We start from the raw sequence: 26310 nt of genomic DNA, 5'->3' as shown, positions 1-26310 counted from the left end.
CTTTAATCAGAAGCACACGCATGCGTGTCCTTTAAACTCTCCTGATTCCAAAAACAAACAAACATTCCCTCTGTCTCCTTGGCCTTCCAAAAACTTGTTATTGAAACTTTCTAAAAATAGAAATCTTCTTCCTTGTGTTCTTCGTCTTCTCATCGTTGACGTCTGAAAACATCAGAAGGTGAACTAAAAATCTCTTCAAACATATCATTATTGTCTTCTTCTGCATATCTTTAAACCTATAATCAACTTTCTTTGTCTTCATAATCTCTTCAAATTGCAGATTGATATTTTTAGCAGAGCTTTCATCTTGGAACCATGGAAACGTCACAAGAGCAGAACTTTTTTCAACCCAACGATCAAACCGTACGGCTCTCTTCGTCTTCGTCTTCTTCTTCTTCTTCTTCTTCTTCTTGTTCTTCAATAGAAGCTGAACCAAGACCTGACGAGAATCCAAACTATAACCAATCTCCTCCAACACAAATCATGGAGAGAACCACAACGACCTCTACTCCCACCACACCTCCTTACAGAATCCCTTCACATGTTTTCGCAAGAACGCCCTCTACAGCTCCAGCTGAATGGAGCACTCTCTCCAACGAATCTCTCTTCAGCATCCGCATGGGTAACAACAGCTTCAACGCAAACGATTACTTCAAATCGGGAGAGCTCACGTTTCCCCAGCCTCCTTCACCTAGAACTCCTCATTTGCCTTCTCCGTTACCTTCTCCTCGTCAAAATACAAACCAAGGAGGTGGAGGAGGAGGAGGAGGAGGAAGCGGAGTTGTGGAGGAGGCGAAAACTCTGGTGGAAATAGGCAAGAAAGCAGCTGAAACAGAGAAAGCGTCTCCCGCAAGTAAAGAGGAAGAACAAAAGTCTGCATCGAGTATAAGAGAGTTTATCATGGCTAATGAAGCTGCTAATAAAGATAACAACAATAACAACAAAAACAATAAACTAGATCGTTCTATTTCTCGTCGGTCGGAAAACTTAAGCGTCAAGTCTTTCGCTTTCCCAATGTAAGCTATCATCATCCATCTCTTGTCTTCATGTCTTAAAAACAGATATGTCTTTTTGTTTGCTCACTTTCTTGTTTTTGTCATAGATTGGGGAATGCAGATAAAGGTGGACTACAAAGCTCAACGCCGCAAAAGAAACAGACGAAGCCGTCACAGCCAGAGACACCGAAGAGTTCCTCTGAGTCTGAAGGAGATGAAGGGTTGAAGAAAGAGGAAGCTCCTAAACCAGAAGCAGCCTCTAACCGCACCCCTAAGTGGTTGTTATCTTGCTTCCCTTGCTGCACAACTTGCTGCGTCTGAGTAAAAGATTGAGTTTGATTTGTGTATGTTAAAGTTTGATAGAAACAATTTGGTATATTATAGAAACTCTGTTCCAAGATTTTACAAAGTTTTTTCAACTTTTACTGTATAAATCTTGTGAAGTAAAACAGATAACAATTTGATAAAGCTCTGTCTTTCACCTTTTATTTAAATCTTCAAGACTCTTCTGTTAGATTAAAGACTATAGCAGCCACCACACTTCAAGCCTTTGCATAAGGGCGGACCAGAGAAGCAATATGACTCAAGAGCTGACGTGTGGACTTGGAGGAGGTGTCAGGTAATGGAGATGCCCACTCTTGATAGTTATGGAGGCTACCGGTGAAATCAGTAAAGAGTCCATCGACTCCAATCTCTTTGATCCAGTACTCGTATTCCATATATGGGTCTTGGCTGAAGTTAAAGTGCAAAAACTGGTTTTCATTCCTGTAAGTGTATGGATGCACCTGAAGATTATGCGCGTGAGCTCTTTTGACCAAATCTGTTGGGGTTAGCATGTAGTTGTTCGTTACTGGAACTATTGTATCCTTCCATGGTCCAATCCCCACAACATACTCTTTGATGTAGGTGAAATAGGTATCTGATGTGATCTCTGCGTATGTCTGGTTAGGTTTTAACAGAAAGAACGGTGAGTAAGTTATAGCAGAAGGATAAAGAAACAAGAAGAGGGTCAGAGGATGGACCTGGTTAGTATCTTGAGTTGGCATGGTAACATCGTCTATTAACAAGACTTTTGGTGAGTCTGTCAAGTTTGATATGTACACGAGTGAAGATGGAGCAAACGATTGAATAAACAATGGTTTGTTCAACCACTGCTTGGATAAATATGCGCCTCCGTACCCATGCTTCTTAAGTGTCTCCACAACTTTATCCTCAAATCTCTTACCACCAGGCCACTTGACCTATACCGTATGATTTAGTAACAAAGGATATCAAGTCAGTCTTTAGGACCAATAAGAAGTACAAGTCAAGCGGGTAAAGATTGTAAACTTACATGTTGGTTCATTAGAACTGGATTCTTAATCTCAGGATATATGCCAACAACTCTCGGAGCATCCCGAGCAATGGCAAGGAACTCTTCAAATGTGATGATGGGGTACTTTCCTGAAATTCGAAAAGGGACCAGTCTGGTTAAATGTTTTCATAAATCTAGGAAGGAAAGGGTAGCTAACCGTTGTATTGCTGGTCCCGAAAAGCATATCTCTGTTTTGTCCGTAGTGTCTTTAGTTCTTTGAGAGTAAAATCAACTTCAAGCAATCAAAGAGAAACCAATTGTTAGCTAATAGCTCAAATTCAAATAAACACACTTGAAACCTTTATTAGATGCTTCTTTATGTGCGGTGATATGCTGAGAAGAGTCCATTGGCATGCATCAACTTATGTATATGTTAAAAAGAAAAGAAGAATCGCTGGGAACGTACAAGTGAAAAAGCCAGTGATCTTGAAACCTTGGACATCATATGTCCTATTACGATCAGCAAACTCCTTGCGACTCGCAACATCGGTTGTTAAGTCAAGGATAACATCATGGAAACAGATAAGCACACCATCTTTTGATGATAAGATATCTGTTTCAATGAAGTCTGTACCTTCTTCAATTGCTCTCTAAGAAAAAAGACATCAAATTACTTAAGCACAATGTCCCAAATAATCAAACGAAACAGAAGGAGATTGCTTAATGGTAATACCAAGTATGCAGCTTTAGTTTCTTCTGGGATCTCTCCGTTGGAACCTCTGTGTGCGATGTTAAAAGGACGTGATGTCTGAATCGGCTGCTTAGTATCATCTTTGACTCCTTTACCAGGGAGTTGGTATAGTGTCCTTCCAGCACACAGAGTGACTAGAGATAGCCATATCAATGGCAAGCATTCTGTAAAAATAAACAGTAACCCAATTTTTAATATCAAACGTTCACTATTATTTTGGCTTCTCCTTTTTGTTACCGCAGTGTTGGTAAGACATAAAAGACAAAAACTGATCCAAAGAATCAAACTTTTCTTTATGTATCAAACTTTGACTTTTCTTTTATGCTTCTCCTTTTATTACTGCAGTGTTAGCAGAGAGACACAAGGCAAAAACTGATCCAAAGACCTAAACTTTTCTTTTTAGACTGAATCAATAGAATGTAAAAGTGTAAAGCTTTAGGGATACTCTCAAGTCACAATCTTTTTTTTTTGTTTTATTAGCTTAGACTAAAAAAGGAAACATTTCCAGATTCGTTCTTGTTAACTTCTAAGCTTTTTTTTCCTTTCAATTTGCTATTCATTTTTAAGGATGAACAGGATAAAGTCAAAGGGCAATGATAAAAATTTTGCAATTTCCATTCTCAAGCTAATTTAATATAAGCAATCAATCAAACATATATACTCAGATGGAAGGTAACAGAACAATGAGAAACCCAGAAAAACTTAAGCTTGCTGACCCAGAAACGAAAAAAGAAGAAGAAGACAAGATTGAAATTGAGAAGCTTACTTGTAAGCATCATGTCGATTTCTTTGGATCAATCGGAATGCTTGATTAACTCTCTTTCTGTCTCTTGTCTCTCTTGTGACACCCAATTGGTGCCTGTCCGTTTACTTGGGATCTATTGTTATCCAAAAGTCAGTCCATTTCCTGCTTTGGTGGATCTATCATTCTTCAGTTCATACTAACGAATATTCCCGTTTTGGTTAAAACTTAAAAAGACAACTTCAGGTTGTCAATAAATTAAATTAATTAGTTAATTCGTGTTTAGTACCAAAGAATATAATATTTACCTTTGAACAAAAAAAAAAGAATATCCTCTTTATATATAAAACCCCTTTTGCTTAGGTGTTAGAATTTTTTTAAAAAAATTGTTATAATTTAATTGGTTGAAAAATATTTATAGTAACTAATTGTCAAAATTATATTCGTATATAAAGAATTATAATAATTATTAATGTCTTATAATGTCATATATGTCTTATAAGTCATTTATAAGAAAAATTAAAACATTTACAAAATTATTTTATCTTGATTTTAAATTATTTATACGAGTTTATAAAAATATTTATAAAAAATAAAATTCTCCTATATATTAAACGATAAGTTACTTAACTGATTTTTGCTTACATGTCAATCATTTGTAAAGTCTTAAGAAAATTATTATGATTTATTTGGCGATAGATTTTAATTTTATTTATTTTAGCTTAGATTCAAAATAAAAAAAATAAATCTAGAACCAATTAATATCACTTATCAAATAATTTAAATAATATTGATTTATATAAATAATTATTGAAATTATATAAAGATTAATAACGTTTGATCAATTATTTTTATATTTATAAACTAAATAATATATATAATTAAGGAAACTCTTTCTAATTTTTAATTATTTTAATTAGACCTAAAATAAAAAGTAAGTCTACAACTAATTATTATCACTCGCCAAATAACCTAAATGATATTAGAAATAATAATTAATGGTAGCTAATTTTCAAAGTTATAGAAAGTGTGATAATGTTTGATCAATTCTTTTTATATTTATATACTACATAAAATAATGAATAGAAAACAATTTATAGAAATTGATATAATGATTTCATATTCACGTAAAAATATAGTTGTATCTATAATAATTATTAATCTCTTATAATGTTCATATATGCATTATAAATAATTAGGCTTTGAAGATTGGACGGATTATATTTAACGGAACATGTTAGAACTTTGATTTAAAAATTGTTTTGCATTTAATTAAGTCAAATGATATAGTGAATAAGATAATATTATAATTGAAAATAATTATAATATGGATTTTTGATTTATTGATTGTATGTTTTGTATTACTATTTAGAGAAAGAAAGAAATATTTGAAAAAAAATATGTAAAAAATTAGGAAAACATTAGCCAAAATTTAATAAAAATAATGAAATGATAATGAGTAAAATAAGAAGAAGCCGAAAAAATGTATAATATATGTTGGTGGAGTTAATATGACAATTACATATATAATTTCACAAGCATTTGTTATTACTAAATATTTTGACTTACTTTTACATCAATACAAGGTAGCTCAAAACTACTGCATATAATATATTTCTTGAGATCATCCATCACTGGTTGACATTTCAAACAACAACTTAACCGGTGTTATTCCAAGCTGGATTGGCGAACTTTCGCCATATGTGCTACTTCTTTCAAACAACTCACTGGAAGGTGAAATACATATTTCTTTGTTCAACATATCTTATATACTTGACCTTTCTGCAAATACTTTATCTGAGGATATACCTCTTAGTTGGAGAAGTCCAACAATATTATTCCTTCAAGATAATAATTTATCAGGAGTTATTCCAGACACATTGCTAGGGAATGTCTTCGTACTTGATCTGAGAAATAACAAATTGTCTGGGAATATTCTGGAGCCTATCAGCATCAGGCCCGGCCTGGAAATATTTTGGGCTAGAAGCAGCACATTTTATTTTGGGTCTCTTACTGAATAATTTTAAAAAGATAAAAATAAATAGAAAAAATTGTGGCTGATGATATTTGAACCCTGCACCAAAAAGAATGCTTTTTCGCCACTATACCAACTACGCTGCAGAAGAACTTGACAGAAAAAAGCCGAAATAATTTAACTTATTCAAAAGGCCGGAAGCATATGCTTCCTTCGCTTGTACCCAGGGCCGCTACTGATCAGCACTCAGCTCGCACATGCTCTTCTTCTTAGGGGGAATAATTTAACATGCATTATTCCTAGAATTAATCTTAAACTTCTTGATCTTGCCAACAACAGGCTGAATAGATCCATACCTTCATGCTTCAGTAATACATCATTTTCTCTGGGAGAAGGGATTCATTATACATAAGCTGTTATTCCTTTGGTGGTCATTGGTTTACCGGGTTTTCTCCACAAAAAGATTTCCTTGTAAGATAGAGGCAGTATATATTTCAAGTATCTTATTGAGCTGGATCCGCTAATGATGGATTAATGGTTAGACACCCAGATTAAAATTGAATTTGCAACAAAACACCGATATGATACCTACATGGTGGAAATCTCCAATTATTGTTTGGAATGGATCTCTGAGAAATGAGCTGAGTGGTGATATCCCAGAAGATCTTGGAGGTCTTTTGGAGTTAGAAGCTCTTAATCTTTCTTACAACAAGTTATCAGGATTGATACCAAAAATCTTTTCAGGTCTGAAGAATATGGAAATCTTTGATCTCTCTTTCAACAGGTTACAAGTCCGGATCCCATCACAACTAACATAACTGACCAGCCTTGGGGTTTTCAATGTCTCGTACAACAACTTATCAGGAGTCATTCCACAAGGAGGACATTCAATCACATTTGTGCACTGAGGCAATCAATCAACACAAGCTGCGACAACAATCACTATCAAGAACCAGACAATGGTGTAAAGGATGATGAGAGCAGCTTATGTGACTATACTTATTGGAATATTTACATCTCTCTCTCTCTCTCTCTCTCTCTCCTCTCTCTCTCTCTCTCTCTCTCTCTCTCTCTCTCTCTCTCTCTCTCTCTCTCCTCTCTCTCTCTCTCTCTCCTCTCTCCTCTCTCTCTCTCCTCTCTCTCTCCTCTCTCTCTCTCTCTCCCTCTCTCTCTCTCTCTCCTCTCCTCTCTCTCTCTCTCTCTCCTCTCTCTCTCTCTCGTCTCTCTCCTCTCTCTCTCTCTCCTCTCTCTCCTCTCTCTCTCTCTCTCTCTCTCTCTCCCTCCTCTCTCTCCTCTCTCCTCTCTCCTCTCCCTTCTCTCTCTCTCCTCTCTCTCTCTCTCTCTATCTCTCTCTCTCATCTCATCTCTCTCCCTCTCTCCTCTCTCCCTCTCTCTCTCTCTCTCCTCCTCCTCTCTCTCTCTCCCATCTTCTCCCTCTCTCCTCTCTCCTCTCTCTCCTCAACTCTCTCTCTCATCCTCTCTCTCGTCTCTCTCTCTCTCCTCTCTCCCGCTCCTCCTCTCTCTCTCTCTCTCTCTCTCTCTCTCTCTCTCTCTCTCTCTCTCTCTCTCTCTCTCTCTCTCTCTCTCTCTCTCTCTCTCTCTCTCTCTCTCTCACTCTCTTCTCTCTCTCTCCTCCTCTCCCTCTCCTCTCTCTCTCTCTCCTCTCTCTCTCTCTCTCTCTCTCTCTCTCTCTCTCTTTTGACTCTCCTTGGAGCAGATTTTGGTTCTACCTCGTTGATGCTTTCATCCACAAGGCAAAAAGTTTTTTTGTGGTAAGACTATCGTTCCATTAACGTACCCCCATTTGTTGTTCTTCTTCTCAAAACATCCTGCTTTGTTTCACATATCCTATGCACTGTTACTTACTTTGAATAAATGTAATGCACAAACATATATCTAAGAGCTGGTTTACTGATTTGTTCAATAAGTAATAGAAGACTAGATTTTGATCCGAGCTTTTAACATCATAATTTATTTGTTGATTTTTTTATTTAATAAAATATTTTTAACACAAATTTTTATTTTAAGGTTATATACATATGAATTACTTTGTACTTTGTTTTAGAAGTATAGTAAAATTTTAGGTTGTGAATTTTGTTTTGCCCCTATACAGTCGCTAGCTTACATATTAAAATTTTCGAAGCAAAACAAATTATTATAAATGTTATATCTTAATTTTATTATAACCGTAAAATTTTAAATATATTATTTCTAATAATAATATAATTATTGATAGATTTATGTAATATATAAATGAAATATTTAGTAATTATTTCAATATGTACATTGAGTTTACTATATATAATATGTATAACATATAACAAAATGTTAAATTATTTTCGTACAAAAGAAATAAAGTTGTATATAATATACTATATATATTGATTATTAGGCAATTTCAGAATTTTTAATATATTAAAATAAATTTGTTGTACATTTTGAAAGGAAGCACTTCAAATCGTCTAATGTTCACGTGTGAACTGTTCACATCTAAGAAAAAATCTACGGTGGAACAGAAATATCTTGGAGAAATTGTCATAAATACCATATTTATAATATTATTTTTTATGTTTACACTAACCACTTTTACCCTCATTTTTAATCCCTTATATATTATTTGAGAAACATTACAACTTTTTTTTGTAGCCACATGTCATCACTAGAATGATTCTTAGAATCATTAGAGAAATATGTTGGTCCATCTAATTATATAATAAGTTTTTTATTAAACTAACAATAAATTCATCATTAATATACTTTATTATTTCCTTAAATAAAATTTACGGAATTACCTAATGTGGCTAAAGTATATATGACAATTAATGATTTTGAATGATAAAGATTTGATAATAAATAGTGTATCTTCTATCATATTTGTTTAATTTTAAGCTATTAACTAAATTAAACAACCACAATAACCATATAATAAAATTTAGATTTTTATGTATATGTTATATTTTGAATTTTTACAAACGGCTATAAATTACTAAAATTGTTAAAAGTCTCACATTCAAATTTTATGATCCATGGTTTAAAATTTTTGTTATGACAAAATACAAATGATTACAAAAATTATATAAGTAAAAAGTATAATTTAATTAATTAATAAGATTAATATATATATTTTTTTAATTAAACTATAAACCATATAAAATACAATATTTTAGTTTCAAAATTTACTTTGAACAATTTTTTGATAAAAGTTTTGAACGATCATTGACAACTTATTTTTTTTAATTATAAATTACTAAAACTATTAATCCCAGAAAGAAAATTTTGTTATCAGTAATTTAAATTTTTTTCTATAAAAGATACAAATGATCAAAAAAATATATGAGTAGAAATCATCATTTAATAGACATTAATATTGAAAATATACTAAAATATATTATCTATGTTAGTATCATTTAAATTTAATAACATATCCTATCAAATAAATAAATTTTTTTTGGATTAATACAATTGATTTATATATTCGCACCAATTTAATTATATTTTTAATAGTTACTGACTTTTAATTATTTAATTGTATTTATTATTTTATAATATGTAAAAATATTTAATACATAAAATAATTTATATATATAATGTTGATTCCGCGCAAGGCGCGGATCTTAACCTAGTGAAAAGTAAAAGACACTTATGGTTAACTAATCTAGACTTAGGGTTTAAAGTTTAGAGATGGGATAGAGTTTTTTGGAATGAGAAATTTAAGATTTTAATAAATATATAAATAAATAGATAAAATTTCCCCAAATATCTTTCATCTTGCTAAGATTTATAAGTGTAGAAAATTATGTGAGGTATACGACTTTATGTATTCATTAATGCTTCTACACCAGGAGGTCTGGGGTTCAAACCACAGAAAACACAAATTATGCAGATCATGGAGAAAAAAAAGGTTACAATAGGTCTTCAGCATGGTGCAAGGACGTATCATCGAACATGGATCTCATAGGGCTGCTCGGAGCGATGCATTCATACGTGCATTCTCATATGATGGTAGAATTGTCGGCTGTAGAATCGTCTATGTAATATTTCTCATCGTTGTAACAACATAATTAATCAGACGTTAAAAAAAAAAAATTGTTTTGGTTATACTAGTAGCAAGCAGGTGGTTAAAGACTAAACTAATAATTTGCAGTATCTGTAGTTTCCTAAATGATAGGTAGATATAAGCAGTTTCCTAAACTATAGATAGATATAAATGTTAAAAATTGGAAATATTTAAAGTGAAAATAGTATAATTAAATGACAATGTCATTTATGTAAATACTAAGCAAAACCAAGAAGATGTCAAAAAATGTACTTCCGTCGCTAGCTTACATATTAAATTTTTTGAAGCAAAATAAATTCTTATAAATGTTATATCTTAATTCTATTATAACCGTAAAATTTTAAATATATTAGTGTTAATAATAATAGAATTATTGATAGATTTATGTAATATATAAATGAAATATTTAGTAATTATTTCAATATGTAGATAGCGTTTACTATATATCTAATATCTAACAATACTAAAAGCACAATAAACTCAAAATCCAAGGTGTTCACCTAGGATTATTAATTTCAACCGACTATGGAACTTTCATCTCTCCGCATCACCTTTCTCTTCTTTTAAAAATGTCCACGTCGGCAGCTTCTAAAATCATACGGGCCCACCAAAAGTGATAAATGAAGACTTCATCGGTCATCTTCTTCAACCTCGGAAGTTCAACCTTCCATCTCCCCTCTTACATCCTCTCGATCGATACGAATCCATCAATGCTCGCTATTAAGTTTGACTCTTCCAATTTCACTAATTTACTTCAGATTCTCCCTTTGGACGTTTTAAGATTCGTCTCCCAACTATTATAAAGATATGGAAAATCTCATCCGCAGCCCTTACCACAAAACGTCAAAGCAACATATCGTCAAAGCAACATGCTCAATACAAATATCAATTTCCTATTTCTGCCATGCTACTATTTATTTTGTCGCCATTCCAAGCTCGAGATCTTATGGCTATCTCTTCTATCAAACTTGATGGATTGTCACTAATATTGGCCACAATAGCGTGGCGGATACGTTTCCGACGTCGTAAGGATGCCACCATACATTTGCTCTGTTTTCCCTTATCCATTGTGTCTTCAGGCCATTATCAAATTTTAACTTTTGTTTTACCTATTTTGTATCTTATTATTTTGGTTAAGTCTAATTTTGTATCTTATTATTTTGGTTAAGTCTATTCCGTAGCTAAATATAGATTATCATAAGGTTTTATTAGCGCTATCATTATTGAAGGCTAGCTCCACAAGGTACATGTAATATGTTGATATATGTGGTCTTGAGTGATTCTTACAGATAGTAGGTTAAGGTGTTTCTGGGTTTTGTTTACGGTACCTGGCGATCAGGGTCGGCCCTGAGATTTAGGGGGCTGTAGGCGGTTTTTAAAAGATTCTAGCTAAAAAAAATTTTTGATAAATTTGGGGGTCTAAAAAAAATTTGGGGATTTTTTCTATGTAATTTTTTTCAAAATTTTTAGGGGCCTAAGGCCAATGTTTCGTTAGGCTTTGCCCATGACCGGCCCTGCTGACGATGTTAACGAAGTGGTCGCATGACTTTGAACCCACCAATGTTGTGTCTGTTGGAATGAAAAACTTTATAAAGATGGAAAAGTGTTTAAGTGTTTGAAGAGAAAGAAGTTTTGTGAAGAAGAAAGATTATATAACTTAGAAGAAGATTTTATTACTTGTTACAAGCTTTGTTTATTTCTTGGTAATACAAAATGAGAAGAGAGTGGAGGTATTTATAGCCTCCAAGATACAAAATATCTTACATATTTTAATCTTAAATCTAGAGAATTCTACTTAAAAATCTAGATTATTTTATCTTAATTATCTAGATAATTCTATAAGAATATCTAGATTTTTATTTTAAGGAGGTGGATGATTTTTCTAGAATTTGGGCTAAGTTTTGGATCAACACATGATTAACCCAATAATATTTGATCCAAATCAAGTTTATTTTTCAACACCCCCTCTTAAACTTGATTTGGTTACTCCGAGCAAGCTCCTCATCTTGATGAAGTCTTCTCGCTTGAGTGGCTTAGTGAAGATATCAGCTACTTGATCATTTGTCTTCACATACTCCAATTGCACATCCATCTTGGTAACACATTCTCTTATGTAGTGATAACGAGTATCGATGTGCTTTCTCCGATCGTGGAAGACTGGATTCTTTGCCAATGCTATTGCCGACTTATTATCCACAAAGATCTTTGTTGGCTCCTCTTGTGGTAGTTTCAACTCCTTTAGCAAGTTTCGTAACCAAATAGCATGGCAAACACATGAAGTAGCTGCCACATACTCCGCTTCACAAGTAGAAAGGGTGACAATCGGTTGCTTCTTTGACATCCATGTGAAAGCGGTTTCTCCAATGAAAAACACGAAGCCACTTGTGCTTTTCCGGTCATCTACATCTCCACCCCAATCGCTATCGCTATATCCAATAAGCCTGTAATCTTCAGAGATAGAGTAGTACAAGCCAAAGTTGATTGTACCTTTGATATAGCGTAGGATCCTCTTAGCTGCCTTGAAATGAGTTGTTGTTGGATGCTCCATGTATCGACTCACAACTCCAACTGCGTGTAGGATGTCGGGCCTTGTGCACGTTAGATATCGTAAGCTTCCAACCAAACTCTTAAAGAGTGTTGGATCCACACTCTCTCCTTCTTCTTCCTTTGATAACTTGACTCCACATTCCATTGGCGTGCAAACTGGATTTGAGTCATCCATCTTGAACTTCTTAAGCACCTCTTTAGCATAGCCTTCTTGAGTAATGAAGATTCCATTTTCTTCTTGCTTTACTTCAATGCCAAGGTAGTATGACATCAATCCAATGTCGGTCATCTCGAACTCCTTTGTCATCTCCATCTTGAAATCTTCAAACATAATCGGATTGTTGCCAGTGAATATCAAGTCATCAACATATAAGCATGCAATCAATATATCATTGTTTTGAGTTTTGATATAAAGTGCATGCTCATATGGACACTTGATGAAGCCTTTCTCCTTGAAGTACTTATCAATCCGAGTGTTCCATGCTCTTGGTGCTTGCTTTAATCCATAAAGCGCCTTCTTCAGCCTTAAGACTTTGTCTTCTTCTCCTTTAACTATGTAGCCTTGTGGTTGCTCAATGTAGACTTCTTCCTCAAGGTCTCCATTTAAGAAGCTGATTTGACATCCATTTGATGTATCCTCCAACTCTTTTGGGCTGCCAATGAAATGATTAGTCTAACCGTTTCTAAGCGAGCAACTGGAGCAAATACCTCATCATAGTCGATCCCGGCTCTTTGACTATAGCCTTTTGCCACCAATCTTGCCTTGTACCTTTCAACTTCTCCTTTAGAGTTCTTCTTTGCCTTGTACACCCACTTCACACCAATTGCCTTGTGTCCATTTGGAAGTGAAGCTAACTCCCATGTATCATTCTTTTGAATCGACTTGATTTCCTCATCCATTGCACTTCTCCATGACTTCTTTTCTTGGGCTTCTTCAAAGTTCATAGGCTCGCAATCCGCAAATAGACAAAATAGAGTAAGATTGTCTTGATTTTCGGTTACCTCGTAGATGTCTTGTAGACTTCTAAAACGTGGAGTCCTTTCACTTGAGCTTTCATCTCCTTGAGAACTTGTTGTTGGTGAAGTTGGTGGTGTAGCTGGCTCTTCTCTCGGTTGCTCCACATTCTCTTCTTCAAAGGATGGAAAGAAGTTGTAGTCTTCATTATTTGATCTCCAATCCCATTCTCCTTCTTCATCAAAGATGACATTCCGACTAATGATTGTCTTCTTTGTTTCAGGATTGTAGAGCTTGTAGCCTTTGGAGTTAGCGTCATACCCAATGAAGATGTACTTCTCACTTTTATTATCTAGTTTGGTCCGCTTCTCGTCTGGAACATGAGCGTGAGCAATGCTTCCAAAGACTCTTAGGTGTGAGACTCCAGGCTTCCTTCCGCTCCAAACTTCTTGTGGTGTCTTTTCTAAAACACTCTTTGTTGGAGAACGGTTTGATATATAAACCGCACAAGCAACTGCTTCTGCCCACAACTCCTTTGGTAACTTCTTACTCTTGAGCATGCTTCTTGCCATCTCAAGTATTGTCATATTCTTTCTTTCCGCTACTCCATTTTGTTGAGGGGTTCTTGGCACCGTCAACTGTCTTCGAATGCCATTATCTTCACAATACTTCAGAAACTCCTTGGACATAAATTATCCTCCTCGATCTGATCTCATGGACTTGATCTTAAGACCACTTTCCTTCTCAACATGGGCTTTGAACTTTTTGAAATTTTCAAACACTTCTGATTTTTGTTTCAAAAAGTAAACTCATGTTTTTATTGAAAAGTCATCAATAAAGAGAAGGAAATAGTTACTCTTACCAAGTGAACTTGGTTTGATCGGACCACATACATCTGCATGTATGAGTTCTAGTGGCTTTCTTGCTCTTGTCTCCGACTCCTTTGGAAAACTCATCTTGAATTGCTTTCCAAGTAAGCAACCTTCACACACTTGATTTGGATGATTGATGCAAGGTAATCCTTTCACCATTTCTTTCTTGGAAAGTAGCTCTAAGCCTCCAAAGTTGAGATGCCCAAATCGAAGATGCCAAAGCCAAGATTCCTCCTTGTAGCACATCTTAAGACATCGTGCAATGTCATTTTGAATGTTTAGGACAAACATTCTATTGCTTGACATTGGCACCTTTGTGATAAGATTATTTGCATTATCTCTTAAAGAAAGGCTATTATCTTTTAGTCGAATGTCATAACCTTTCTCTAAGAGTTGTCCTAGGCTCAAGATGTTGGTCTTCATGCTTGGAATGTAGTAAACGTTGGAAATGAATTGATGATCTCCATTCTTTAAGCGGATGAGAATATTTCCTTTACCTTTCACATCCATCTTCGATTCATCTCCCAAAGCCACATTGGTTTTCACCGATTCATCAAGCTCCACGAACATGCTTTTATTTCCACACATGTGGTTGCTTGCACCACTATCAAGGTACCACTTGTGAACCTCATTTGGTTCATCCTTCTTGTAAGCCATCAACAGCATATCTTCTTCTTTACTCCTTTCTTCAACATAGTTGGACTTCTCTTCAACTCTATTGTTGTTTGGAGTTTTGCATTCAGAAGCATAATGTCCAAACTTTCCGCAACTATAGCATTTGATGCTTGATTTATCGTACCTTGATTTTGGGTTTTCTCTTCCACGACCTCTTGATGAATTCTCTCCTCTTTGGTTGAAGTTGTCTTCATATGGTCTCCAACCTCGTCCATTTACACCACGACCTCGTCCTCGAAAATGACCACCACCACGTCTCAGATGATTTCGGCCACTTTCTTCCTTGTGATCAATTCTCATCTTGAGAACTTGCTCCACAATATCTTCTTTCTTCTTCTTCTTTTCTTCATAAGCTTGTAGTGATCCAAGAAGTTGCTCCATCGTCATAGTCTCCAAGTCTTTTGTCTCTTCAATAACGGTTACGATATGCTCGAATTTTGAATCCAATGATCTAAGAACTTTCTCCATGATTCTCACCTCATCTAACTTCTCACCATTTCTTTTTAGGTTATTAGTAACCGTCAAGACTCTTGAGAAGTAATCTGAGATGAGTTCTCCTTCCTTCATTTGTAATGCTTCAAATTCTCTTCTTAGAGTTTGAAGACGTACCTTCTTAACTTGTTCCGCTCCCTTGTAAGATGTCTGAAGCGTCTTCCATGCTTCTTTGGATGTCTTTGCTCCAGCAACCTTCTCAAATGTATCTTCATCTAATCCTTGATAGATTAGACAGAGAGCCTTCTTGTCTCTCTTCCTTGAATCTCTCAAACCATCCTTTTGTGTTTGAGATAAACCACCATCATTCTCCGGTTCAACGAAGCCTTTCTCGACTATCTCCCACACATCATGTGCTCCTAAGATAGCCATCATCCTAAGACTCCAATTGTCATAGTTGCTCTTAGTGAGCAATGGAACTTGGAAGGGAACACCATTATTTGCCATCTTCAAAAGGAACTTGTAGCTCTGATACCACTTTGTTGGAATGAAAAACTTTATAAAGATGGAGAAAGTGTTTAAGTGTTTGAAGAGAAAGAAGTTTTGTGAAGAAGAAAGATTATATAACTTAGAAGAAGATTTTTATTAGTTGTTACAAGCTTTGTTTATTTCTTGGTGATACAAAATGAGAAGAGAGTGGAGGTATTTATAGCCTCCAAAGTACAAAATATCTTACATATTTTAATCTTAAATCTAGAGAATTCTACTTAAAAATCTAAATTATTTTATCTTAATTATCTAGATAATTCTATAAGAATATCTAGATTTTTATTTTAAGGAGGTGGATGATTTTTCTAGAATTTGGGCTAAGTTTTGGATCAACAGATGATTAACCCAATAATATTTGATCAAAATCAAGTTTATTTTTCAACAGTGTCCCTCTTCTAACAGATGCCAATAGTGGTTCGAGAGACTGGGATGAAACCATTGATCATGGAACCTTTTTAGAATAATAAGATGAGATATTAATCGAGTGTTAGGAGGGAGCCATTAATATTAGAAGATAAAGGATGAGGAAGAGAAACTTTAACCCCGAGAAGAAGGACGGTACCAAGAACTCAGGCCCAGCAAAGACAAACACAGACGTAGAGTATGATAGCTATGAATTTGCAGGCGTAACATGTTGTTTCAGGATCCATGTATTAAGTTTAAGATCACGTTTCCAAAATAAGAGAAAATGCAAGGACCCCATGCTATATGTCACGTGCAACTTCACCAAGTGGTCTAGATATCATTGACAGCTAGAGAAAGAATGGATGCAAGACTTATATTTCAAAGATCTGCCATCACAAAAAGTAATTACTACTACTATTACAATACTTAAGAAACTGGAAACACACACACAAATTATATGTTCGTGAGAATACATAGGTACTGCTGTCTGTATGTGAGAAACAAGAAAAATGGACACTGAAAAGCTTATATTCTAATTGAAAATAAAATATTAAATGCATGGTTGAGGAAGAAAAAAGATGAAATGAATTGGAAAATGGAGGTTCACATAAGAAGAGCATTGAAAGAATGATGTTTCTTTCACAATATTTAATTACGCAGGCAGTGTAATTAAACCATTGCAAACGTATAGGAATCTGGAAAAAAATATTTAAAAACAAACAGCTACGCATGAACACAAATCAGTTTAGAGAAACGACTTGGGCGACCGTCGGACGTACATTTCAAAACATCAAATACGTGGAAAATGATACGAGAAGAAATTCAATAGACCATTTGATATGACTACTCCACCTGTACAGTCAAAACAAAACTTAACAGAAGCATGAGTTCGAAACATGGAATATGCTGTGAAGACAAAATGCAGAAATAACAAAAGTGGTCAGGAGATTTGGTCAATGTCACAGAGTAAAGAATCACAAACGTACAATTAACATCGACTGTAGTTTCTATGGGAGAGTGGCCTCTACTGCGAAAAAATAATATTGGGAGATATGACAATGCACAATGCTAAACAAAAAAAAAAGTAGAAGATTAAAGACCAAAGTCCATGAGTGAAAATAATAAGATCAAAGGTCTAGAGATATAAGGAAATGAGCTACTGTGGTCGGATATCAAAATAATTACACAAATAGAAAATAGCACAACTAAAACAATATGCCCAGAATATAGAACGCACAACTAATGAGAAAAGATTTTTCTCAAAAAAAAAAAACTAATGAGAAAAGATAAAAAAGCATGTCCGGCGTTTGCGCGGGATGAAACCACCTAGTAATATATATATATATATATATAACATCTATCTATCTATCTATTTATATAAATTTATATAAAGAACATTTTAACTCTCTTCTGGTGAGGACACGTCCTCTTTTTTTATTCTTTATTTTTGGGTTTCGTTGCTTACGTTATTCGTTTACAATTGCTGGGCTTCGATGAGCCGTCACCATTTAGGGTTCTATCTGTTCTTCAAGTTCTCATTCATGTCTGACAATGGAGTCTCGGGAGAGAAAGTCGAGAAGAATCGTGTTGACGATTCACTGGATCGAGATATCTTGGTGTCGTTTCGTCTCCGTTTCTTATCCACTGTATCGTTAGGGGATGAATTGATTTGGTCATTAACACTCTTCTTAAATCCTTCGATCCACTGCAACTGGGCGTTCTCCATCAATGCCTCTTCCCTCCCTTCAAGGCGGTGCATTTACAACTATAAAAAAAGGTTAGATTTCATTTTCGCAAATCCTTAAAACCCTTGAAACTTCTTTTTCAGTAAAAAGCTTGATTTTAGATAATTTTCGTTTCGTTTATTGATTTAGAATGCCTTGAGTTTAGATGATTTGGTTTCTTTTATTGACTTGGAATGCTTGAATGTAGATGATTTTGTTCTTTTTATTGATTTTGGTTTCGTTTGTTGTTACAGGGAGAAGAGCTCGATGAAATTCAGCAGCAAATCTATTAGATACTACATTCTCTCCCTCATCTTCCTCCTCTTCTTCACTCTTATTGAAATGTAAGAGATGTAAACACCACTTTGCTCACTTCATATCTGTGATTTGACTGTTTATTCATTGAAGATTTTTATGTAAAAACATGCCTGAGATTTTGAGTTCTTAGCATTTTGAGCTCAGTTCATCCGAAAGCCCGTGCTAATTGCTTTTCACTGATTTGTATATCAAACATTACAACATCGTGTAACATGTATTATTTGTTACTATGACTTATTACATTTTATCTACTAACTAAAATTTTCAATTTTTTGAGCGGATCATCACCTATTACAGTATCTATAAGACAATTTCTCCTCAAACTATCTAACGAGTTTGAATGAATTGAATGAGATGAATAAGACAAATTTCACATAATCCTTCCATGGACGGGACAACTTACAACCTCTTTTGAAAAAAAAACATTTCTTGTATATGTCAATATGATATGGTTGTATGTGCACTGATAAAACTTGACCTCGTATATATATATTTGTTTTTTTTCTTATACAACTTGTTTTTTTTTCTATTCCTGGTTGTCAGTACTTGTTTACGTCTCATAAAGAAAAATCACTAGTAGAAAACTTCTAAATACACACGTTTTAGACACAGTAGTATCGTGACTTATTTTGTGTTAGTCACGACAAAGTCACATTTAGTCACGAAATAGGACAACGTGACAATCTGTGTCTTTTTCATGGCAAAATAGATACGAATTGGTCACATATGTTTTCGTGACTAAACGTAGTCACGATTTGTCACAAACTATTTGTGACTAAAATGTCACGTTTTCGAAACCGTGTATAAACCGTGGCTTTAAGAGTCACGAAATGACACTAGATAAACCGTGACCAAGACAATGTCTAATCAAATAAACGTAAACTTTAGTCTCACTCTATTTTGTGATTAAATTGAGACTTTTCCAACAAAAAAATGTCATAGAATTTACATCAAAGTCAGAAAACGGGACTGTTTTGGCTGGGAATATATTCGAATTTGGTTGGTCACAGTAGCCATCGTGACAAAAACATGTCATATCTAGTCACGGTTTCATTATTGTGACAATTTCCGTGACTAAAACAACACAAAACAAACACTTTCGTGGAAATGAAGAACACAATATCAAACCAAGAAAACCTCTCCTCTCAATATTTTTTTGTGTTCTTGACAAATTAGTGAACGTCTTTTCTCAACTCTTTCTTTTGTATTCCATAATTTCAATGTCTCATTTCTTTCAATCAAGAGAGTGGATGGATCGACATTTGGATCCAATCCGAAATTGTGTTTCTGAAGAATTTATGGAGGGAATTGAAGTGTTTCTTGCTTTTGCTTGTAATCAAGAGTCTTACCAAGGAACAAGCACTATGTTGTGTCCGTGTGCACGATGCAAGAACCGGAAACAACGTGATGCAAAGACGGTTTCTAAACATCTTTTCCGAGTAGGATTTACGGGGAATTACTATGTTTGGTCAAGTCACGGAGAAAGCTGTTACAATGTTGGACAATCTTCGGGGACAAGTCATTTCTATGGAGAAGAAGCACCAGAAGAAGCAGAAGGTACAAACTATCAAATTCCAAACGAAATGTACGTTACTAATCCATTTTCCAATATAAATATAAATTTGGAAGAAGATGTTGAAGTAACCTCTACATTGGAGTATGCGGTGGAAGTGGGTAATGAAGAAACATTTCACGATAACGCTTTTAGAGCCTATGAAGATGCAAGGCAACCACTTTATGATGGATGTTCTGAAGGAATTTCTCAATTATACTTGGCTTCACGATTGATGAAAGCAAAAACCGATTACAATTTGCCAGATGCTTGTATCGACGAGATATCACAAACTTTTAAAGATGTTCTACCGAAGCCGAATAAAGCGCCATCATCTTATTATGAAACGAAGAAGCTGGCCCGATCACTTGGCCTCCCTGTTGTGAAGATTGATATTTGTGAGGATAACTGCATGTTGTTTTGGAAAGAAGATAAAGAGCTTTTGGCATGTCGGTTTTGTGGTAAAGACAGATACCATCCAAACAGAGGAAGAGGAAAAAACCGTCCTAAACAGAGGATGTTTTATATGCCGATTACGGAACGGCTGAAACGTCTATACCAAGTAGAGACAACTGCATCACATATGCGATGGCACGCAAAGCATAATTCACCTGAAGGAGAAATGCATCACCCATCAGATGGAGCGGCATGGAAGCATTTTAATGGGGTATATCCTCAATTCGCTGCTGAAAGTCGTAACATTTATTTAGGCTTATCGACAGATGGATTTAATCCTATCGGTATGAATGGTGAAGCACATTCGATTTGGCCCGTTATCGTAACTCCATATAACTTACCACCTGGTATGTGTATGAAAAGGGAATATTTATATCTGTCGATACTAGTTCCCGGGCCAAAACATCCGAAAAAAAGTCTAGATATTTATCTTCAGCCGCTGATTGAAGAATTACAAAGTTTATGGACTGAGGGGGTGGAAGCTTATGATATCTCAAAGAAAGAAAGATTCACAATGCGAGCTGCACTGATGTGGACAATAAGCGACTTTCCAGCATATGCAATGCTTTCTGGTTGGATGACGCACGGTAGATTAGCGTGTCCATATTGTTTAGATGATACAAAGGCTTTTTGGTTACAAAATGGAAGGAAACATAGTTGGTTTGATTGTCACAGAATGTTTTTGCCTCAGAATCATCCTTACCGGCGAAATGTTAACGCGTTTCGGCGGGGACAAACAATATCAGATGATCCACCCCCGTGGTTGATTGGAGAAGAAATTCTTCGTGAAAGAATAAACAACATTAAGGGGTTGTCCAAAACAGTTGATTGTGGAGGAAAAGGCCACGAGAAGGCTGCACAGACGATATCTGGCTATGGAAAGGATCATAACTGGGTGAAGAAGAGTATTTTTTGGGATTTGCCATATTGGGAGAACCTTCTTCTTCGACACAACATTGACTTCATGCATGTGGAGAAAAACTTTTTTGATAATCTCACCAACACTGTGTTGAATGTTCCTGGAAAGACGAAAGATAACATTAAATCGAGGATGGATCTCCCTAATATATGTAGAAGACAATCTCTACATTTAAACGAAAATGGAACTATGCCTGTGCCGATATTTAGGTTGTCAAATGAAGAAAAAAGGCAATTTCTCTCATGGCTGAAGAATGATATAAAATTTCCAGATGGATACGCTTCAAAATTTAGTCGGTGCATTGATGAAACAAATATGAAGCTATCAGGGTTGAAAAGTCACGATTGTCACGTTATTATGCAACGTCTTTATCCATTTGCATTTCGTGAACTCCTTCCGAAACATGTTCATACCGCAATTTCAGGTTATTACTTAATTATAAGATTTGTTGAACTATATTTTTATTATTTAATGTTTCTTACTTACTAATAATTGTATTTAAATTTGCAGAGATTGCACTTTTCTTTCGTGATATCTCAGCAAAGATATTGCGCACCGAAGATGTTGTCCTTTTGAAAGAAAATATAGGGGTGAAGCTTTGTAACTTGGAGAAGATATTTCCTCCATCGTTCTTTGATGTTATGGAACATCTTCCTGTGCATCTACCAGATGAAGCTGCTTTAGGTGGTCCTGTCCAATATAGATGGATGTATGTCTTCGAAAGGTACATGTATCATCTGAAAAGATGGTAAAAAACAAGGCAAATATTGCAGGGTCCATTGTTGCACAATGTTTGAATGAGGAGATGTCAACTGCATCTGCAACTTACTTTGGTCATCCAGAAGTAATAGAAGAAGCTTCTATTCGAGGGAAAATTCGATTTACTTATACTTATGAAGATGTGCCAAATTTGTTTTATCATGAAGGTCGGGTCAGTGGAAAAGCCACCACGAGATGGTTAACAGATGTTGACTTCACCGTCTTGCAAACATTTATGTTGCTCAATTGCGATGTGTTTGAACCTTATGAAAGGTAATATTTTGTATTTAGATTTATATCATCCTATTATATAATGAGGGTCTGAGTCATTTTTTTTGCACAGGATGTTTGATGAGTTCGTGATGGAAGCAAACCCAAATATTACTAGTAATGATCTACAGAGAGCGAAAGATCAACATTTTGCAAAATGGGTGAAAGATTTTGTAAGTTTTGCTTAATTAACTTGAGACTTTTGTAATTATTAAATTTTGTAAAATAAAAAAATAACAAAATTTTATAATTCATTATACCAACATTACAGATTACAAATGCCAGTGAAACATATGAGTTCCCTTTATGGATGTTGGATTTCATTCAAGGACCGCATCGTAATTACACATCATGGCCGATATATTTCTCGCGAGGATATTGCTTCCACACACATAGCCATGGCCAAGATAAAATACCCAACATTATGGTGTGTATGTCCGTGGAACCACCGAGACCGAGTATTATGGGCTGATAGAAGAAATCATGATGATCGAGTACGGTGGTGCTGTTGGCTTGAAAGCCATGATTTTCAAATGCAAGTGGTTTGATACAGTAGTGGGTCGTGGAATGCGTAAGCATAAGTCGGGGATCGTTGATGTGTCCCCCCGTGGCCAATATGAGAAATATGATCCTTTTATACTGTCTGGTAATTGTGATCAAGTATGTTTCATTCCTTATCCGCGTGTGCGTCGTACAAATGTGACAGACTGGTGGGAATGCACAAAAGTTTTGCCTCGAGGGGTAAATGAAACATTTGAAGTTGCTCTAACAGCATTGCAAGATGATACACGTAACGATGTTGTTGCACCGAGTGAGATGATACGAATTGAATCATATGTCGTGGAAGATGATTCTGGTTATGATGTCTTACCCGTGGCTCCTCCTAACGATGAATATGTATCAGAAGACGAGTTAGAAGATTCGTGTGCCGACTCTGATTCGGACTCCGATTCTGATTAAGGTAATATGTAGTTGTAATATGTATTTGAAATTTGGAATATTATTAATAAAATAAATTTTAATTATCATGCTTATTTGATTATTACAAATATGTATCTTGTTTAGGAGTTACAATTTAGGGATTATATTTTTAAAGGTTATAGTTGAAAGGTTGTTGTTTAGTGGTTATAGTTTGAGGGTTAGGGTTTAGGGATTATAATTTATAAAGGCATGGGGGTTGTATTTTTTGGGCTCTATTGTTTTACAGTTTGTTCAAAACAATAGATTTGTAGTTTTGGATTACGAATTTCGATTTAGTTAATGAAAAATGTTAAAGTTGGTTATTGATAATGTTAAAATTTATTTAGGACATAGAGAATATTTGCCAAATTTTCTACTCGAACTTTTGCCTCCGTATATTTTGCCTCCATACATATTTCTGGCTCCAATTTTTGGCTCCATTTATTTGGGTTTTGGCTCTTAAACTTTTGCCCAAAACACTTAATAAATAAAGGACGCTCTCCTCTCTTCCCAAACACAACACTTAGACAAAAAAAAAACCTATACTCTCTCGACTCTACTTCGACTATCGGACGACACTCGAAGTCACTGTCTCGAGCTCTCTCTGATCAGAACCAGCATGGCTCAAAGCGGACCATCAGATAATCGGCGTCGCCCACGCCCACCAGAGTTAAACCTTCCCGGTACGTTCTCCTTACTGCGTTTTGATTAGGGTTCCAAATCTTCTTCTGTTATTTGTTCGATTAGGGTTTAGAATCTCTGATTAGTTTTTTTTATTAGGTTTCATTAACTGTGTTTCGATTTGGGGATTTTTTGTATTAGGGTTTTGATTTGGTGATTTATTTATTAGGGTTTCGATTTGGGACTATTTAGATTGTTAATCTATCTTGTTATCTGTTTAATGGTTCCTTGTCTGACGGTTGATGTGTTATGGTATCTGATTTATCTTTATGTTTCATGTTTCCAGATATGCAACAAAGAAGAATACCAACCTCAGTTGCATCTGCAGGGTTTGTCATGCCTCCTACGATATGGTAAAGTTTCAACTCTTTCCTTCATATTTTCATTTATCTGTTCTAAATTCATACACACTTTGTTTTATTTTTTCTAGATGGTTGAGGGTGGATTGGACGAGCCACCATCTTTCATTGACCTTGTGCGCAAGACACACACTCGCAAGGATGGTTCATTCATTGATGAACGTGCTGAGGCTCTAGTCTTAGAGGTGGAGGAAGCTGTGGACTCTATGATACTCGATGAGGACTCTCCCAATGACGTCAGCCCAACTGCTTCAACTGCTACAACTACTCCTTCAAGGCGGTTCCTCCTTGATCAAGAATTTCTCAAGGTACCCCTTCTTATTCCATTACTTGAATGGTTTACAACTTGTTATACATAGAATTTAGAAAGTTCTTTGTTTGGTTCATCATGTCTTCTGCTTGTTTATGTTTTGTTGCTGGACTTTTATTTGTCTACTATGTCTCTGTCCATGTCATTTATAATCATTGTTTCCATTCTTTGTTCACCACGCGTTTCTTTCGTTAATCATTTTTTCCATTTTTTCAGCGTGCTAAGACAAGCAAAGGGCGTGTATATGGGATTGGTAGTGTCCAGTTCAGAGACTATGAACCACCTCAGTCAGTCCCAGCATCTCTTAAACGCAGCTTAGACATGGACTTGCGCGTATCTGGAATAGAGACAAATGCTGAACATGTGCAGACCACTGTGGAACTTCTCAAGACTGATATGACAACTCTCAAAGGAGATTTTTTAGCCTTCAAGACTGAGTTCCAGCAGGAAATGGCTGCAACAAGAAGCTCCCTTAATGTCATTCTACAGGCTCTTGGTGCTCTTGGTGCTGTTTCTCCTCAAGTGAACGAACCTGACAATGCCTCAACTCCTTAGGCTTCTTGCTTAAGTTGATCTCTTTTAGCTTTCGTAACAACTATGTAACAAGGATGCTACTAGGTTTTTTTGTAATGTAACGATCCTTTTGTAACAACTATGTAACAAGGATGCCACCTAGTCTTTTGGTAATGTAAGAACCTTTTGTAACAACTTTAATTATCAAAAATCGGCTGTAGTGTTTTGTTAAACGTTTTTCATTGTAATATATTTTAATTAGGTTTAAAATTCCCATATTTAGTTTTTTTGTTAACAAAAATTTGAATTTAGTCACGTTTATAACAATGACCAATTCATGTTTAACTAGTCACACAATAAACCAAGACACAGTCGTGACAAACCTTATCCACGTTAATGTCACATTTATAATCTTGACATACTGTCACGGAAACGACACGAAACGACCGTGACTGTGTTTGTCACGAAACCATACCGTGTCTAAACAGTGACTATTTTAGTCACGAACTGTCACCGTAATTTTGGTCACGATCGTATAGACACGAAGATTTTTCGTGACTTTTCGTGTGTATTTCGTCTTATAGTCACAAAAAAATAGCTATAGCCACGAAATTTTCCGTGTGTATTTCGCAATTTTCTACTAGTGAATATATATTTGGACGCCAAACTCACAGTCCGATTATATGCCAAACGAATCACTTATCATACGACCCAAAGCAAACGTTAGATGAAAATGATACAATTATTTTTGTTGAACTTAGTGCGGTGAACTGTAAATGTGGAGGTGTCTGCATTGAACACACAGTCAGTTTTGGATCTTTGTAGCCACAAGTCCTGAAGAGGACATTTCAACAAAAGCAAAATAAATTCTAGTTTCCTTTAACTTCTTTGTTAGGTACAAAGACTTGACTTACTATTTTTTACGTCGTAGTAAATGGGTCTGACACCACACACATACGACATCACACAATTATGTCATAGTACTATTCAAAGTAAATAACAATCCCTCACTTTATGCTTGTCAATTAGCTGTATCTTTGGAGCTAGGGGGCCCTTATAGGATTTAACAAGTCAACATTTGTGGTTGATAATTGCAATTAGACTACAGAACATATCTAAATGTGAAAAAAAACATATCTAAATGTTGAAATTCCAGCAAAGCATAGGTATGATTTTTACTCTGCGTCATGTCATTTGCGTGGAGGAACACTTGGTTACGTGTCTGACTCGGATCTGTAAA

The 26310-nt window shown here is 35.3% G+C and overlaps 3 protein-coding genes across 4 annotated transcripts; 2 read left to right on the top strand and 1 right to left on the bottom strand.

Moving 5' to 3' along the window:
• Positions 1 to 25: 25 nt before the first annotated feature.
• BNAC06G35170D (uncharacterized protein DDB_G0271670) lies at positions 26 to 1733 on the top strand. The gene is made up of 3 exons (XM_022703914.2): positions 26 to 178; positions 281 to 1016; positions 1103 to 1733. Exons 2-3 carry the CDS (start codon positions 316 to 318, stop codon positions 1314 to 1316), a joined length of 915 nt encoding a protein of 304 aa, XP_022559635.1. The 5' UTR covers positions 26 to 178; positions 281 to 315; the 3' UTR covers positions 1317 to 1733.
• Positions 1351 to 3991, bottom strand: LOC106354334 (glycerophosphodiester phosphodiesterase GDPD5). The gene is made up of 7 exons (XM_013794246.3): positions 3807 to 3991; positions 3023 to 3204; positions 2756 to 2939; positions 2507 to 2581; positions 2329 to 2438; positions 2018 to 2236; positions 1351 to 1936 (listed from the first exon to the last, which is right to left on the bottom strand). The coding sequence occupies exons 1-7, from the start codon at positions 3817 to 3819 to the stop codon at positions 1538 to 1540; spliced, it is 1182 nt and encodes a 393-aa protein (XP_013649700.1). The 5' UTR covers positions 3820 to 3991; the 3' UTR covers positions 1351 to 1537.
• Positions 3992 to 15905: 11914 nt separating this feature from the next.
• Positions 15906 to 25342, top strand: LOC106420808. Of its 2 annotated transcripts, XR_007325313.1 has the most exons (8): positions 15906 to 18026; positions 18228 to 21642; positions 21729 to 22250; positions 22321 to 22420; positions 22519 to 23890; positions 24175 to 24241; positions 24319 to 24555; positions 24774 to 25342. XR_007325313.1 is itself a non-coding variant. In XM_048761419.1 (6 exons), exons 4-6 carry the CDS (start codon positions 24239 to 24241, stop codon positions 25110 to 25112), a joined length of 579 nt encoding a protein of 192 aa, XP_048617376.1. In that variant the 5' UTR covers positions 21984 to 22250; positions 22321 to 22420; positions 22519 to 23890; positions 24175 to 24238; the 3' UTR covers positions 25113 to 25342. The 2 variants fall into 2 exon arrangements, 1 of the variants encoding a protein (XP_048617376.1); XM_048761419.1 differs by lacking the exons at positions 15906 to 18026; positions 18228 to 21642 and having other exon boundaries at positions 21984 to 22250.
• Positions 25343 to 26310: the final 968 nt, after the last annotated feature.

The sequence above is a fragment of the Brassica napus genome, chromosome C6, assembly GCF_020379485.1.
Source record: "Brassica napus cultivar Da-Ae chromosome C6, Da-Ae, whole genome shotgun sequence".
Taxonomy (NCBI): Eukaryota; Viridiplantae; Streptophyta; class Magnoliopsida; order Brassicales; family Brassicaceae; genus Brassica; species Brassica napus.
Note: the sequence above shows the minus strand (reverse complement) of the source record. Positions and strands in the feature narration are given on the sequence as shown.